At 35.0% G+C, this 18,030-nt stretch overlaps 1 protein-coding gene across 6 annotated transcripts in view; it reads left to right on the forward strand.

Moving 5' to 3' along the window:
• The first annotated feature begins 4,063 nt into the window (after positions 1 to 4,063).
• Ccdc158 (coiled-coil domain containing 158) overlaps positions 4,064 to 18,030 on the forward strand; it is a 69,757-nt gene continuing 55,790 nt past the window's right edge. For 5 of the 6 annotated variants that reach the window (XM_048784818.1, XM_048784820.1, XM_048784822.1 and 2 more), the window contains exons 1-7: positions 4,065 to 4,276; positions 8,288 to 8,505; positions 12,559 to 12,668; positions 12,866 to 13,193; positions 13,539 to 13,615; positions 14,782 to 14,892; positions 15,784 to 15,898. In XM_048784818.1, coding sequence (XP_048640775.1) covers positions 4,207 to 4,276; positions 8,288 to 8,505; positions 12,559 to 12,668; positions 12,866 to 13,193; positions 13,539 to 13,615; positions 14,782 to 14,892; positions 15,784 to 15,898 — 1,029 coding nt within the window. In that variant the 5' untranslated portion in view covers positions 4,065 to 4,206. Of the gene's footprint in view, positions 4,277 to 8,287; positions 8,506 to 12,558; positions 12,669 to 12,865; positions 13,194 to 13,538; positions 13,616 to 14,781; positions 14,893 to 15,783; positions 15,899 to 18,030 lie in introns of all 6 variants that reach the window. The other variant, XM_048784821.1, reaches the window with a different exon arrangement.

The raw sequence follows: 18,030 nt of genomic DNA on the forward strand, positions 1-18,030 counted from the left end.
TCCATTCACAATAACCTCAAAAACAAACCAAGCTTTAAAATAAACCTAACCAACAAGGTGAAACATCTCTATAATGAAAATTACAGAACACTAAAGAAATAAATTGAAGAACTCAGAAGATTGAAACACCTCCAATGTTCTTGGATACATAGAACTAATATTGGTCATATTACCAAAAACAATACATAGATTTCATGCAAAAAGATCAATGGCAGTCTTCACAGAACTAGAAAAAACAATTCTAAAATTCATATGGAATAGCCAAAGCTATTCCATATGAAATATAAAAGTGAAGCTGGTAGTATCACAATACCTGTTCTCAAATTATGCTACAGAGTTATAGTAACAAAATCAGATTGGTATTGGCATTAAAACAGATATGAAGATCAATGGAGTGGAATAGAAGACACAAAACTACATAGAGTTATTGGATCTTGACAAATGAGCTAAAAACATATATTGGAGAAAAGATAGCCTCGTTAAAAAAAAATTGTGGTAGAAAAACTGGTTATCCATATATAGAAGAATGAAACAGGATCCCTATCCTTACCTGCACAAAAAATCAACTCAAAAGTGGATCAAATACTTAGGAGTTAGACCAGAAACATTTCAACTGGTAGAAGAAAACATAGGGTCAACACTCTTTAGGTGCCAGTACTAACTTCCCACTAAGATTCCTAAAGCTCAAGAAATAAAACCAAGAATCAATAAGGGGATAGCTTCAAATTAAAGAGCTTCTGCAAAAATAAAGGAAATAAGAACATGAAGAGAGAGCCTACAGAATAGGAGAAAATCTTTGACAGCTACTTTTCCAACAGCAGATTAATATTCAGAATATATAAAGAATTAAAAAAACAGGAAAATGAACTAAATAGATGTTTTTCAAAAGAATAAATGCAGCTGGGGTTGTGGCTCAGTGGTCAAGCACTTGCCTAGCATATGTGAGGCACTGGGCTTGATTCTCAGCACCGCATATAAATAAATAAAATAAAGGTCCATTGTCAACTAAAAAATATTTTTTAAAAAGAATAAATGCAAATGGCCAACAAATATATGGAAACATGTTCATTTTTCTTAGCAATCAGAGAAATGCAAATCAAAATCATATTGAGGCCACCACAGTGGCGTATGCCTGTAATCCCAGTGGCTTTGGAGGCTGAGGCAGGAGTATGCTAAATTCAAAGCCAGTCTCAGCAAGGCGAGACACTAAACAACTCAGTGAGACCCTGTCTCTAAATAAAATACAAAATAGAGCTGGGGATGTGGCTCAGTGCTCAAGTACCCCTGAGTTCAATCCTTGGTGCCCTCCCAAAATCAAAAATAACCATACTGAGAGATCTCCAGTTAGAATGACAGTTGTCCAGAATACAAATAATAATAAGTGCTGGTGAGGATGTGGGGGAAAAGGTACACTCAGGTGTTGCTGGTGGAACCGAAAATGAATACAAGTTTGGAAAGCAGTATGGTGATTTCTCAAAAGGCTAGGAATGAACCCACCCCATGACCCAGCTATCCCACTCATTATTTATCCAAAAAATTGTAATCAGCAATCAAAAATAGAAATACATGCATACCAATGTTTATAGCAGCACAGTTCTCATTAGCCAAGTTATGGAACTAGCTTAGATGCCCATCAATAGATGAATAGATACAGAAAATGTTGTATATACTGAAATTTTACTCAGTAATAAAGAATAAAATTGTGGGAGCTGAGATTGTGGCTTAGTGGCAGAGTGCTTGCCTAGCACGTGTGAGACACTGGGTTAGATCCTCAGCACAATCAATCACTCAATCAATTTAAATAATGAAATTGTGTTATTTGCTCATAAATGGAGAACATCATGTTATGTGAAATAAGCTAGACTTAGAAAGTCAAGTGTGAAGTAGAAGCTCATGTAGAAGCTAGAGTGAAATAAGGAACTTTTAAAAAGGAAGATCTCATGAAAATAGAAGGGAAAATAGTGGGACAGAGTAAGGAGATCAAGGGGTGGAAGGAGGAACGGGAAAGAGGAAAGAAATGATATTGACCAAGTTATATGCATGTATGAATATATTATAATAAATTCCACTTGTACGTGTAGCTATAATGCACCAATTATAAAACAAATTAATAGATGGAAAACTAATAGAGTAGAGGAAGAGAATCAGGGAGGGAAGGGAGAGGTTAGTACCATGGGTTGAATGGAGCAAATTATGTTATATTCATTTATGAATATGTAAAAATGAACCCTAAAATTATGTAAAACTATAATGTAATAATCAAAAACAAAAAATGGCTGTTTAAAAACTCCTGTTTAAGTAAATAACTTGTGTTGTCTTCTTTAAACTATTAATTTTATAAGAAAAAATTCCCTTCCAAAAAATTGTGTTCTCAATGGCCCTTTACTAGTCAATCTGAATTAATGAGTTTATTGCATTCATCTTCTTAAATCAAAGTAAACGAGTATGGTTTCTACAATTGAGTTCTAAAGTCAAACCTTCATTTTTCTTCTTTCTTTCTTATGCAACTTTTAATTTCCTTTATGTTGTTCTTAGATTCTGTTTCCTGCTTGATACTGGATTAGTTTATGATTTCCAATACAGGGCAGGGATTCTGTCTTGTTCATTCTTCCATGCTTTTGATCTGTCTGTAATTTGTGATAACATTACTCAGTAAGTTGAATTTTTTTAGTGTCATTTATCATCTTGAAGACTCCCCTGAAGACTCCCCTGAAACATCAGATTATACAATCACCATTCATTATGAAACTCATTTAAATGAGAAAGGCATTTTTTTCTTCCCAAATGGCAACCTCTTCTATTTAGAATGTTACAATTGCCTAGCAATCTTGACTTAACATTCTATTTTATAATTCTTTATGGAATGTTTCCCTGCCTACTACATATTTCCTAATTGATAGCACAAAACATATTAAGGTAGAATTTGTCTTTAATTAAGGATGGCACCTCAGTAGCTAAAAGAAGGAAACTGTAAGTATAATAAAAAGGAATTCTGTTCAGTAAAAACTCTGCATAGTTACCAGGGTTTTAAGATATTTAAAGCACTGTGTACTTGCAAACATGAATTAATATAAAATTATAAACCATGCGTTTTTTGTGATCTTCCTCTTTCCATCATTTTAATGGTCCTTCCTACATCTATTTTGTTTGGTTTGTTTCATACCTCAATTTCTTCTTTTATGTTTATTATTTTCTATGTTTTTATGTATTTTCTATTTTTCTTAGAGATTATTTATTTCTATGCTTTCATTTTATCTCTTTTTAAATTTTTATTTTTGCAGTGCTGGGGATCTCTTAAAAAAGAAAGAACAATTATCCTTGCACATGCTAGGCTAGCTATCTTACTACTGAGCTGCCTCCCAGCTCCATTTTTATTGACATAAATGTTTATGGCTAGGAATTTTCCTCTATTCCCTGTTTTTAATATATCTCTCAGATCTGATGTATAGTTTTTTTGCTATCATTTTTCAGAAATTCCTTAACTTCTGTTTATTTCCTTTGTTACACAGAATTGTTTAATAAAGAAGGCCTTTTAATTTTCAGATGGAAAGCCTTTTTTGGTCTTGGTGTTTCATTTTCAATTTACAGTTTTATTGCATTGTAAACAGAGGATATCATTTGTAACATTTCTACTTTATGGAATTTAATGATCTTTTACTTGTGTCCTAGAACATGGTTGATTTTTATGAATAAGTTCCGTGTGCAATTTAGATGAAAGCATATTCTTTATTATCAAAGTATAGTGTTCAGTATACTACTAAAAGCTATACTGTAGTGATTATTTCATCTAAATGTTATATACTTATTTTGGTCCACTTGGCCTGTCTTATGCTGATTACACTTTCTAGTTCTTACTGCATCTTCTGTTAAAGAAGTATTTATCTAAGAGATTGCTATGTTATCTGATACAGAAATAGAAATAGCATATCTTTATTGTGGGATGTGGCTTTCTTTTTTTTTTTTTTTTTGTGGTGCTGAGGATTGAACCCAGGGCCTTATGTATGTGAAGCAAGCACTCTACCAACTGAGTTATATCTTATTACTGAATTTCAAGTATTAACAAAGTTTCTGTTCTGTGAACTTTTTATACTTAATTCCTTATTAACAAAGATTGAATCCTTGGTCTTTTGTAGACAAGAACTAAAAGAACCAAACAGGGAAGCATTCATATTTCAAGATCTTTAGGAAGAGGTAGGAATAGTTAACATGGAATCAAAAACGTGTGAACCAAATAATGAAGATCTTTTACCAAGTAGTGGCATCGCATCCAATGGAGGTATGTGCCCTTTATAAAACAAAGTAGGAAACAAATTTAGGATTTATCTTCATAATATTCACTTAAGTTCCTACTTTTAGTATGTTTTGTTTTTAACTTCAGGGCACAGAGCATAATCATGAATGTATACTATATTGTTTATAATTCTACTTTATATGGAGAAAATAGCTTAGTCTTTCAAATGAGCATATCTGTTAACATATGATTGATTAATTACATTAAATTATCTTTTGCTTTAAAAATTGTTTCTGTGCTGAGACACTTCAACCTCATCACATTCCACCATGCTTTCCCTAATGCCTTCTCTTCCTCCTATGTTTCTTTGTCTACTCCTAAGTTAGAATTTTCCATTATTTTGGCTCCTCTTCTCTCACCTGCTCCCACATTGAATCAAGCACCAAGTTCTGCTCTTCATATTCTCAGAGATGTCTTTTGAATTAATTCCCTTTGCTACTCACTGGTTTAGGTTCCCATCACCTCTGCTTCAAATTATTTTAATCAAAAGGTAGCAGTAAAACAGACACAGGCGGAATAAATAAATGGAATTTAATACAGGGAATTGTTTACATAGAGATGGAAAGGGAAACATTCCAGAGATTAGCAACATTACTAGAGGCTGTGTCACCTCTTGGGTAAGACGATGACAAAAGGAGCTATTACAAGAGCATAGAACCTAGAGCTGGAACCACAAGAGAGCTGTGGAGGGAGCTTGGAGGGAGGTAAGTCCTCCAGCAACTGCCAGAAACTCACCTGGGGCTGGGTGAGAAGGGAGCAAGACTTTGACCTCTCCCCTCCTCCTGCCTCTGTTCTGCCAGCACTTCCCATTGCAAGGCTACTGGGGAGGAAAAGGGAGAAAGAGAATGGATTCAGGAGCAATGGGGCAGATGACCTGCATAGTCCTGACTGCTTTCCTTTCTTTGTCTCTCACCTAATTCATTTTTTAGTATATCTAGAGTTTATTCTCAATTGCAGGAATGCTGTTTTGCTGACCAGCTTAACAACTTTTATTTCAGCATCCTTATTTTGTAAAACTATCCTTCTCGAAATGTACATACCATCCTAAAATGCCTTTGTCACCACATGCTGTTGTACCCATTCTTCCTGTCCACCTTCACTGTCTAACCTCCCAGCATAACTGCATCTCTCACACTGATCATGGACACTGGCACTTGGCCATGGGTTGTCTCTCCTTCCTTAGGTATATCATTATCTTGTCATATCATGGTCCTCATGGGTGACCCATCCAAGATCTGAGACTCAGAGCTTCTTGACCTCTTCACTTTGTATCATCTTGTCCTTTAGTCTAACCACCCATTTCCTAAGTTTGGATCTTATTACCAAGAACTGTTGGACAGCTTCCTATCTTTCAGCCCTCTCACTCCCTCATTCCTTGAAAACTTCTATTTTTCTGCCTAATGAAGGTGTGGTTCTCAACCATAGTCCGTATCGAAATCACTTTTTGAGATTTTAAACATTTAAATGAATTAGATTCATACTTGAAACTGATTGAATAGATCTAGAGGGACTTAGGCACCACTGCTGTTTTTTGTTGTTTTATAAAACTTTCTCTAGCGGTTCTGATTTACAGTGAAGATTGAGAATAGCTGCTGTAGATTCTGCCATTTTCCCTAAATTACCACTCTTCCTATAAAATCTTTCTTTTGTAGCATCATTTTATGAATCATTTGCCAGTACACTTGGCCCTTTATTCTTCTGTTGCTCTTACAAGAAAAACCCAAATCCTTATCAAACTGACTTGACTTCTCTATTTATGTACTAGGCTGCTGGAATATTTTCCTAGAGAAAGTACACAGAGAGATTTTCCACCAATTTCCAACATTTATGGTCTCCTATCTCAGCTGGGTCCCTATGCCACTGAGAAACATTTCTTTTTCTAAAATTAATTAAATTAATTAATTTGTTCTAATTTGTTATACATGACAGAAGAATGCATTTCAATTCATAGTATGCATATGGAGCACAATTTTTCATTTCTGTAGTTGTACACAAAGTAGAGGCATTCTATTTGTGTCTTCATACATGTACCTAGGGTAATGATGTCCATCTCCTTCTACTATCTCTCCTATACCCCTTCCCTCTCCTTTCCCCTCCCTCCTCTTTGCCCTATCCAAAGTTTCTCCATTCCTCCCATGCTCCCCCCACCCACCCCAATTATAGATCAGCATTCACTTATCAGAGAAAACATCCAGCCTTTGGTTTGGGCGATTGGCTTATTTCATTTAGCATAATATTCTCCAACTCCATCTGTTTACCTGCAAATGCCATGATATTATTCTCTTCTAATGCTGAGTAATATTCCGTTGTGTATGTATCCACAGTTTCTTTATCCTTTCATCTACTGAAGGGCATCTAGGTTGGTTCTACATTTTAGCTATTGTGAATTGTGCTGTTATCAACATTGATGTTGTTGCATCATTGTAGTATGCTGTTTTTAAGTCCTTTGTGTATCAGCTAAGGAGTGGGATAGCTGGGTCAAATGGTGGTTCCCATTCCAAGTTTTCTAAGGAATCGTCATACTGCTTTCCAGATTGGTTGCACCAATTTGGAGTCCCACCAGCAATGTAAGAGTGTGCCTTTTGTCCCACATCCTTGCCAACAATTATTGTTGCTTGTTTTCTTAATAACTGCCATTCTGACTGGAGTGAGATGAAATCTTAGAATAGTTTTGATTTGCATTTCTCTAATTGCTAGAGATGTTGAATATTTTTCATATATTTGTTGACCAATTATATATCTTCTTCTGAGAAGTGTTTGTTCACTTCCTTAGCTCATTTATTGATTGGGTTATCTGGTTTTTTGGCATTAAGTTTTTTGTGTTCCTTATATATCCTGGAGATTAGTGCTCTATCTGATGTGCATGTGGTAACAATTTGCTTCCATTCTGTAGGCTCTCTATTCACCTCACTGATTGTTTCTTTTTCTGAGAAGAAGCTTTCCAGTTGGAATCCATCCCATTTATTAACTCTTGATTTTATTTCCTGTGCTTTAGGAGTCTTGTTAAGGAAGTTGGGGCCTAATCCAACATGATGAAGATCTGAGCCTACTTTTTTTTCTATTAGGTACAGTGTCTCTGGTCTAATTCCTAAGTCCTTGATCCACTTTGAGTTGAGTTTTGTATGTGGTGAGAGATAGGGGCTTAATTTCATTTTGCTGCATATGGATTTCCAGTTTTCCCATCACCATTTTTTGAAGAGGCTATCTTTTCTCCAGTGCATGCTTTTGGCACCTTTGTCTAATATAAGATAATTGTAGTTTTGTGAGTTAATCTCTGTGTCCTCTATTCTGTACCATTGGTCTACAAGTCTATTTTGGTGTCAGTACCATGCCATTTTTGTTACTATTGCTCTGTAGTAAAGTTTAAGGTCTGGTATAGTGATGCCACCTGCTTCACTCTTTTTGCTAAGGATTGCTTTGGCTATTCTGGGTCTCTTATCTTTCCAGATAAATTTCATGATTGCTTTTTTTATGAGGAATGTCTTTTGATTGGAATTGCAGAGAAACATTTCTTATGATCTTAGTTACATCTGTTTTCAATTTTCTATAATATTTATTTCATAATTGGCCATTCCAGATGAAATCCAAATTCCTTGGTTTGACCACAGGTCCTTCATGGTTTGTCCCACGTTTTCATTCTCATGTCTGACCACTACTTTCCTTTCCCCTGGAATATCCCATCTGTCCCAAGCCTCCTGGCCTATAATTGTGGTGCCCCCCACTGCCTGAAATGTCCTCTCTCCTCTCCTATCCTCCAGATTTGTTAGTTCTTGCCCACAAATACGCAGAGTCCTTCAGATCAAGTATCATTGGATCGCCCTCCTCCTTGTAGTCTGTTCCTCCTTTGTGCTGTGTTCATCTTTTTTTAGAGCTCTTACTGTCTCTTTAGTATTTTTTCCATTAGGTCTCACTCCTTCAATAAGGGAAATCACCTAGCATAATATTTGCTGAAAAAGTTATTTGATGAAGTTAATTAATAAATTCTTTAATATTTAGGTTCTTCAAGCCCATTTTTTGTGTCATCAATTCGTGGTACAATAATTGAAAACACAGCTGCAACTGGGACTTTGACACAAATTCCTCTTTTCCCTAAATATGAAGTAGAACTTGATTCTCATAGAAAAATAGTTCCTTATCCTGGAAAGGAACACATTGAACGTGTTTTAGAAGAATATTCACATCAAGTCAAAGATTTGCAAAGAAGACTAAATGAAGTGAGTTGCATTTTTCTCTTCTAGTGCCTAACTATTTCAGGGACAGTAGGGAGGCATAGTGCCTTGGGAAAAACCTAAACTTCCTGGAAGAAAAAATTAGCCATGGATCTCTTGGTTAAATTTTTATTTGATCTGTGCTTTCTATTTTGGTATTAAAGTTTGTACTAATGAAAAGTGTACATATCTTTTTTGTTGTTGTTAATTTGTCACAATGCCTTGGTATCATGATTTAATTTTGAACACTTGAATGGCTCAATATGTTATAATTAATGACATTTATCTGTAATTATAATTAATGATTTGTTCAGGGCTGTTCTCCTTTCGTCATGATACCTGATTTCCTTTTACAAAATGATGATAGCAGGTACATTTTGAGATGTATATGTATACATGACACCTAAATAAAGTTTAGAAGTTATTTGCAAAAAATTTCAAATGAACACTACATAGACAGTTACATTTCAGGTTCTATAGTCTACAATCTAAAAGTCAAAATTTTTAACCACCATGTACATAGTTCTTTGTGATCTAACCTGTCCTCTGGTGCCTGTCCTCTACTTGTACCCACTATCCCAGCAGTATCAAGCCACTTGCTCATCCTAGATGTATCATGCTATTCTAGACCTCCTCCATGCTTTTTCCCAGACCATATCCTCTTTTCTACCTTGTCTGCCTGGCAAATTCTTATTAACCATCAAGACAGCTCCAGCATGTCCTTTTCTAAAGCCTTTTCTCTAGACAGCTTTGGATGTGTTGACCTCTGTACAGTTATTACATTTTATGCCAATGTTATAATATTCAATATACTTTATTAATCTTATTAACACGTTGTTCCACGTCATCAGACTATATAAGCCCTTCTAGGGTAAAAAAACCCCTGTATTTATTAAATGCTGACAATTATGTACCCCTGTGTTATATACAGAACATACAAAAATGAATAAGATAGGACTTATATTGAGTTTATAGTTTTGGAGGGAGCTGGTCAGGTAAACAAATAATGACAGTACCTTATGATAAATAAGCTAATGAAGATATATAGAGACAAAGGAAGCACAGAGGTTCTAGTGAGGAAATGAAATGGTGTCTCTATTTTGTGTTCATCCCCTGGGAAACTATATAACACTTGATTGGCTTTCAATAAATATGTGTTAAATCAGTAAATAAATTAACAGGGCTGTTTGTATCATGTACCTCTTTTAGAACAGACATGATGCTAGGTACTGGATATATAAAGATGGAAAAGACGTGATCACTTACATGTACACATTTATAGTCTTATGGCTGAGATAGTTAAAATAGAAAATGGTAACAGTGAGATCTGTCCTTCAATAATGGGTAAGCAGTGATGGTAAATCAGTGGATACTTCACATTCTTTATCTTACTTGACTTTTCAGCATTGAACACAAGTAGGTGTTCTTTTCCTCCTTTATTTATTTTTTCTTTTGGTACTGTGGATTGAACCTAGGACTTAGTGCATGCAAATAAGTACTCTACCACTGATCTATACTTTAGTCCAGTATTCTTTTACTCTTGAAGTACTTTTTAAAGTTTTTAATCTTTGTTTTTTGTGCTGGAGATTGAACCCAGAGCCTTGTGCTTTGTAACCATATTTTAAATTTCTAAGACTTCTTTCCCATTCATTTTTTTGACATAGCATCATGCTCTTACATTGTGGTTGTAATATCTCTTTAATTTTTCTGCATATACAAGTTTTTGGAAGTGTTTTTCTGTTCCTTGCATTATATATCTTTGTTTCCTCTTTTTATGGATGTTTGCTTTTTAAAACTTGGTCTGTGCTTTTTATTTTAGAATCAGTGTTCAGTGGCCTTTTTTTCCTGTTCAGATGATTAGGCAATTAAAAAGCTGATGGACAATTCTCTAAGGCAGAACTTGATGGCTTTGCTTTGGAATAATTAGCACCTAGTGTAATAGCACCAGCTATTATACTAGGAGCCCACTCAGTGCCTGATTTTAGAAAGCTTGTGAATTTCTCTGTAGTTTGAACACAGGTGAATTTCTCTGTAGTTTATATTCAGGTGATGGTGAGTTGTGTTGTAGATGTTGGCCTTTGTGTTCTTTGTTTTAGGTTTTTTTTTTTTTTTTTTTTTGGTGCTGGGGATTGAACCCAGGGCCTTGTACGTGCAAGGGAAGCACTCTACCAACTGATCTACATCTTCAGCCCTGGCTTTTGTGTTCTTGCTGGGGAAATTTCAGGCAAGACAGGAAATGTAGTAAAAGTACAGAGACGTTTACTAGGAAAGACGGTACTTTCAAGAGGGAGGGAGAGTGGGTTGGTAGTCTCTAAGAGAAAAGAATGATCACATATCCCCTTTGTTCTCTAGTTTTATTGGGGGGGGGGGGTCTTAGAGAAGTTTCTAGAGATTTCTGCCCAGCTACCACCTTCCAACTTTTGAATGACTGTAGAATTGTAATAGATTTTAAGTCCTTAGACTTACCCACAGTTATCCAAACAAAAACCATGGAGGAAGTTTTATCATTATAATGAGATTAAAATCATATGGTAAAGATCTAAAGACAACTCTTGATAAGGATCATAAATGTACTTCCTTCTGGGTAACTTGTGTTCTCATCAGCAGGGAGGAATCTTAGAATCAAGAGTCTTGAGAAATATAGCTCTTCAGGTAACCAGGTGTTTGTTGAGGAATACAATCTATCCTGTTGACTTAAGCCAGAGTAGGGCCAGAGTGGCTTTAGGTAAATTGCTTTTCAAGAGAAAATGTGAGCAATATCTAAGCTTTCTAGATGTCCTGAGGTGATGCTATCATAAAAAGTAGAGCTAATGAATTAGCCAACTTGTATATATATATTTTTAATCATTGATAGAAAAGATGCATCTTGAACATGGAATTGTTTTACCTCTGGGCAGTATCAGAACTTGTTCATTTGTCTGGCAACAGAGGGCCAATCAGAAGCACACAGTGAAAGATGGGAGCAGGCGCTCAAGAATTTATGTTTTGATGTGAGCCATTGGTTATGTGCATCTTCTGGCTATATGATAGGAATACTTGAATTCACTGGGAACATGCATTCTTGCTAATATTTTAGAAGTAGAAATCTGATAATGAATCCTCTTAGAAACATGCTTGATGTATTCTGAGGTTTTTTTTTTTGTTTTTTTTTTTTTGTTTGTTTGTTTTTTGTCTCATTTTAAATAGAGCATTAAAGGAATGCATTTTCTGTCTAGAGACCTGTTGCCATTTTTGTCTTTAGGGAAATTTTTGTCCCCAAAAAGGATTACAATTTTTTTCTAACAGATTGTGTTAATGTAGTGTATTCATGGTTATCAAAAATATTCATGTAGCTTTGGGATTTTGAATTGGTGACTCTTCATGATGTGTGGGAAAGCACTATATACTATGATCTCAATCATACAAATGGAATGTTGTATACATACATGTACAACCCGGAGGGACAGGTCCAGCTAAGCTGCTTGTGACTGACTGGATGAGTTGGTTCTTTGCTTTTGTTTTTTTCTGTTTTTACAATGCACACATTGACTTTTAAAAAATAAAATCTGTTTTAAAAACCTGAGGAGAGAGAGAGAGAGAAGAGAGAAGAGAGAGAGAGAGAGAGAAGGAAGGTAGGTAGGTGTGTGTCATGCCAGAACATAGATAAAGCGTATAAAATTATCCCATTGACTCCATGTTCTCACCACTCATGTCTAACTGTTATTTAGCAAGTTGGAGGTAGGGTTTGACTTTTCTGTATATATAATTTCAACCAGTTCTCCTATTTTAAGGAACAAAACATTCCCATTTTCATTTTGAGCCAGAAGCCAGATTTATTTTAGATTTGTTGTAAAGTGGAGAATGGATGAAAAGAAGCCAAGCTTGAGACAGGAAAATTAGTTAAGATATTCTTATATAGAGAGAAATGGTTAATTGGGCTCTGAATTACAATGGCAAGGGAAGGGCATACTATGCCATAATGATAAATTAATAATACATAGCTTTTTGAAAATTGTTAGCTATAAGGAACTGTGTGTTACTAATGGAATTTAATTTGGTTTTGTTTTTTTTTACCCCCAGAGCAATGAATTGCATGAGAAACAAAAATTTTATTTAAGGCAGTCAGTCATTGATTTGCAAACAAAACTTCAAGAAATGCAAATGGAGAGAGACGCCATGGCTGACATCAGGTTGGGATATGTTACCTGAATTTTTGTGTAGTGCTGGGGATGGAACCCAGGGCCTTCTGCATGCTAGATGAGCATTCTACCACTTAACTACACCCCAGCCCTGATTCTGTTTTATCCTTTGGAATAAAACTACTTGTGTGAATATGATATTCAATCTCATATTCAATATTACTTCTTTTCTTTCATTTATTGCACAGACGAAGGGAGAGTCAGTCCCAGGAGGATTTAAGAAATCAGCTTCAAACTACAGTTCATGAACTTGAAGCTGCCAAAAGCCTTAAGGAGAACATGTTAAAAGACAGCAATGCACAAATAGAGCAGCTCAGGAAAATGATGCTGAGTCACGAAGGAGCGCTTCAAGAAATCCGATCAATCTTAGTTGACTTTGAAGAAGGCTCAGGCAAGAAAATCTATGAACACGACAGCATGTCTACTGTGCACTTCCGCAGCTTGGGCTCAGCTGTTAGTAAAATCCTAAGAGAATTAGACACAGAAATTTCTTATCTGAAAGGGAGGATATTTCCAGTAAGTGGTGAGAACACTCCTTCAACTTTATGTTAAAATGCATTAAGAGAATAGTATTAGGCATGTATCTTTAAGGTTTTTAAAAGTAAGCCAAGTTCTCATTCTTGTTCTCTGGAATAATAGTAGCTACTTCCATAGTGATCTCTCTTACTAGGAAATTAATTTGCTTTCTCTGTATTGCTTCATGAAAGTAGATCCAGATTAAAAGATCTAGTAAAGTACAGGATTAGATTTACCTAATTTTAGTATTATTTGTATTTGCATCTCACTAAAGCATATCTTTAGCTGAAAAATCTCTAGATTTACCAGTACCTAAATCAGTGTCTCTTTTTTAAAAAAAACCAGGTGGAGGATCAGCTTGAAACATTGAAATCTGAATCACAGAACAAAATAGAGTTACTTCTTCAGCAACATCAAGATAGGTAGGTTTCTGTCTGGTCAGAAAGTTATAGTGAAACTACATCATAGTTTTACAGTCTTGCCTGCAAATCCAAAATCTTAAAAGCTCTGAGACCCAGAAGGTTTTTGTAGGTTTGTGGCAAACTCATGTTAAAAGGTTTTTTGGCACTTGTTAAAGCTTCACAGAAGGCATTCAAGGCAGTTGCAATAGTGCTTTTGCTCTAGGTAAGAAAGACTAAGCGCAATTCACAAACAACCAGCACAAGAGGAGGCTTATAAACAAGAACCAAGGTAAGGGGGTCAGTGGATGGAAAATTATTAAAGGGAGACACAAGTGTTGGGGCATTTTTGCTAAGGGCAGGCCAAGGTCTTAGATATTTAGGCTGAGGGATGAGGAACCTGATCAGTTATCTAGTAGGAGGATATTAAAAGTGGGCTGGGCCCCAAACAGGAATTTAGCTAACTAAATTAAGGTCAAGCCTACTTAAAAGATGACTTAGAAGAGCCTAATTACTGATGGATACCTTAGAAGAGTCTAATTACTGATGGATACCTTAGAAGAGCCATTCATCCAGTGATGGATACCTAGGTATCCATCAGTGGATGGATGGATAAAGAAATTGTGGCATAGAAAACAGTGGATTATTCAGCCATAAAGAAAAATACAGTTATGGCATTTGCAGGAAAATAGATGGAACTAGAGACCATCATGTTAAGTGAAATAAGTCAAACTTAGAAAGTTAAGGAGCATATGTTTTTTCTCATATGTGGAAGCTAGAGAGTAAAAAAGAATATAGGTGGTGATGGATCTCCTAAAAGTCAAAGGGAGATCAGGAGAGGAAAGGGACCAAGAGGTTGTTGATAAGCAGGGAGGAAGGGGGGAAATGCTGGGGAGTAATATTGGCCAAATTATATCATTATATTATATGCTATATAAATATGTAACAACAAATCCCATCAATATGTACAACTATAATGCACCAATAAAAAATGTGGAAAAAATTGGAGAATGTTGAAAATTATTAATTTTTGAAGTAATAAGAGATCCTGATATAGTCATGCAGAGACAATTTAGGTATAGTTCTAACCATTACATTTAGTTAGTTTCTCAGTTATTGGGAGTGATGAGTAGAAGAAATAGAGGTGAAATCTTCTGTATCAAATAACAATCACCATATTCTTTCTAAAGGATTGAGCAGTTGATAAGTGAACATGAAGTTGAAATCACAGCACTTACTGAGAAAGCCAGCAGTGCTCGAAGCCAAGCCAATAGTATCCAGAGTCAACTGGAAATCATTCAGTATGTGTCCTCATGGTTAAAAATTAATAATCATTCATCTTCATTTTAAAAATAATATGCTAATTAATACCATGTTCTAAGATCTTTTAAAAATTGCTTACTAATTGACTCCACAAGTGAAACTTTTCTAACACTCAAATGAACAGAAAAATGACAATATAAAAGATAATATAATCTGACAATATAAGAAATATTATTGCTAGTATTTGGACCTGTTGGAATTGCTGTTCTTTTTTAAAAAAAATTTCAGTTTATTTGTTTACTTATTTTTGGATTACTGGGATTGAACCTGGGGCCTCATGCATGCTGGGTAAACACTCTATCATTGAGCTATATCCCTAGCTCTTGGCTGTATTAATATTACAACAATAGGGTAAAGCAAATTATACCACATATATATAATTATATAAATAAATAATTATAAATAAAAACTAAATAATTATAGTTTCATATGCATATATGTTTACTTTATAAATATATATGAATGTGTAAATATATGTAAATATATATGTATATGAAACTATAATTTGAGATAGTATGTTTTGTATGGATATTTTTAAACATACAAAAACAGGAAAAAATAGTGTAATAAACTCGTATACTTATTCAGCTTTGGCAGTTTATAGTTTTGAGCTGAAACTTTTCTTTCTTTTTTTTTTTTTGTGCTAGGGATCAAACCAGGGCCTTATATATGCTAATTATGCACTTTAGCATCAATTTATGCCCTCAGTTCTGAGCTAAAGCATTTGAGAAGCAATTTTATATAACAAAAACAATTAGCCTAATAATGCCACATGAAATAATTAGTGGTAGTGTCTAAGTGACACCCTAGGTATCACACTGATTCTTAGTTTTTTCTTTGCACTTATATTCCTTCTTAACCCTTTGTAGAGAACAAGCAAGAAACCAAAATTCAATGTATATGCGTCAGCTCAGTGAACTGGAATCTACTGTTTCTCAGCTTCGTTCTGAATTAAGGGAAGCCAGAAGGATGTATGAAGACAAAGTAAGTTTAGGTTTTGCTTTTCTGCTTCTAGGGACAAAAATCAATAATATATTTTTAATAGTTTACTTGAAAATAGGGATCAGAATAATAACTTCAAACTAAAATCAATTTATGAACTGGAATAAGAAGGTGATAAATTATATGTTAAATTATAAACATTTTTATTTAAATTGCACACATTAATTCATTATTAGAAAAACATTTTTGCCTACTTCAAGTAAGTTTCTAAAAAACAAATTCAGGGGCAGGGGATGTAGTTCAGTGGTAGAGTTGCTTGCCTACTATGCAGGAGGCTCCGAGTTTAATCCCCAGCACCATGAAAATAAATAGGTAAATAATTTTAAAATAGGACCATCTGAATTATTCTTACAAGGTTTAGCTTTAGTAAATACTTCAAAACCAATTGGTCTACTACCCCTCACACTCAATATTTGGGGGGCCTGCCTCCTTTCTTACTTTTAAACTCTTAATAATTATTGTTTGGTTAGCAAACTGAACTTTAAGGTTAGTTAAACTAATTAAATAAAATAATGATTAATTAGGAAAATAAATCTTCATCTCTCAACGTGTAATTTCTATTAAGCCCAGATATTAACTAATGTTTCATATTCTGCTTCTGTTCTTTTTTTTTAACATACCTAAAGGGAAGTTATTCAATATCGTTATCAACCACTTATTCAGAGCTTATATCCTTGTTAGTTTTGATAATTTTTAAAACAGTAAAATCTTAAAAAACAAGCAAAGAACTGCCATTCAGAAGAGCTCATGTTCTTTATTCCCTGTGAGAAGGGTTACCATCATTGATGTTTGACTGTAATGGTCATAGTTTATGCCTGCTATCCCAGTGACTTGTTTTGTAATTGCTTAGCTTTCATCTCCTAAGTGTCCCAGTTTGGAAAATAAATCTATCTTTGTAGTCCTGTGCATAAGAGATCCTGGTATAGTCATGCAGAGACAATTTAGGTATAGTTCTAACCATTACATTTAGTTAGTTTCTCAACACCTAAGCTATTGGGAGTGATGAGTAGAAGAAACAGAGTATAGGGAAGTCAGGCTGGGGTTGTGGCTCAGCAGTAGAGCGCTTGCCTAGCAGCCTAGCATGTACAACACCCTAGGTTCAATCCTCAGTACCCACATAAAAATTTAAAAAAAAAAAAAAAGATAAAGGTATTTGTCCAACTACAACTAAAAAATAAATATTTAAAAAAGGGGAAGTCACCTGACTCCTTTTATGAAATTAAATCAGTTCTGTAGGTAACATTATGGGGGAAAAGGCTCTGCTTAGGAAGAATTGAATATCTGGCAGCACTAATCTTTCCAGACCATTGACCTTTGGGCAATTTTAATTTCCAATGGCACTCCCGCACTGACCACAGGAGGGGGCTGTTTTTCCTTATATCAAGCTTAAAAACTAGACCTTGACCTTTAACCTCTGTGGTAAAACTAACACTGGAAAATTTAGCAGTAAAGAGTAACATGAAATTGTATAATCTCAGTAATAGATTTAGATTCTGTACAGATCTATCTTTCAGATGTTTTTAATCACTTCTCATAGGAAGAACTATAATTCATCTTATGACCCAATACAAACCCAAGCAAATGAACCAATTTTATAAAACAATATTTACCCTATTACATGTGAGTCAGTTTCTCTTCTCAGAAGCTAATTTGAAGCTCATTAAAATGATCTAATTATTTACTGATGAGTTGAAGTTTGAATGAAACTGTCTCTTTTATTAACCTCCTTGCATAGCTCTTAGCCTAAATCCTTGTGGCAGGGTAATTTCAACTACTACCACTTCCAGGCTACCCTGAGAGACTAAGAAGCAAAAGCCCAGAGAGTAGCATTTATTCTTTCTGGCTTCTCTGAGGTCTCCTTTTTGTGTTCTAGTTTCTTTTCTCAGGACAAGCTTTTTGCCTGATGCTTGCTAGCAGGAATACTCACCCTAATCTGGATAGACTAAGTCTACACAGAGGGCATGACCTTACCATAGAGAGCATAGAACACAAGGATGGTCATGATTTCAGTACATCATGGTCTGGGAGGATACTGTATTGCTTGGGTCTAGTGGAGGTTGGCACATTGGCATAAGTAATAGCTAATAATCTGACAGTGAGAGAGGATGATTACA

The sequence above is a fragment of the Marmota marmota genome, unplaced genomic scaffold, assembly GCF_001458135.2.
Source record: "Marmota marmota marmota unplaced genomic scaffold, marMar, whole genome shotgun sequence".
Classification (NCBI taxonomy): Eukaryota; Metazoa; Chordata; class Mammalia; order Rodentia; family Sciuridae; genus Marmota; species Marmota marmota.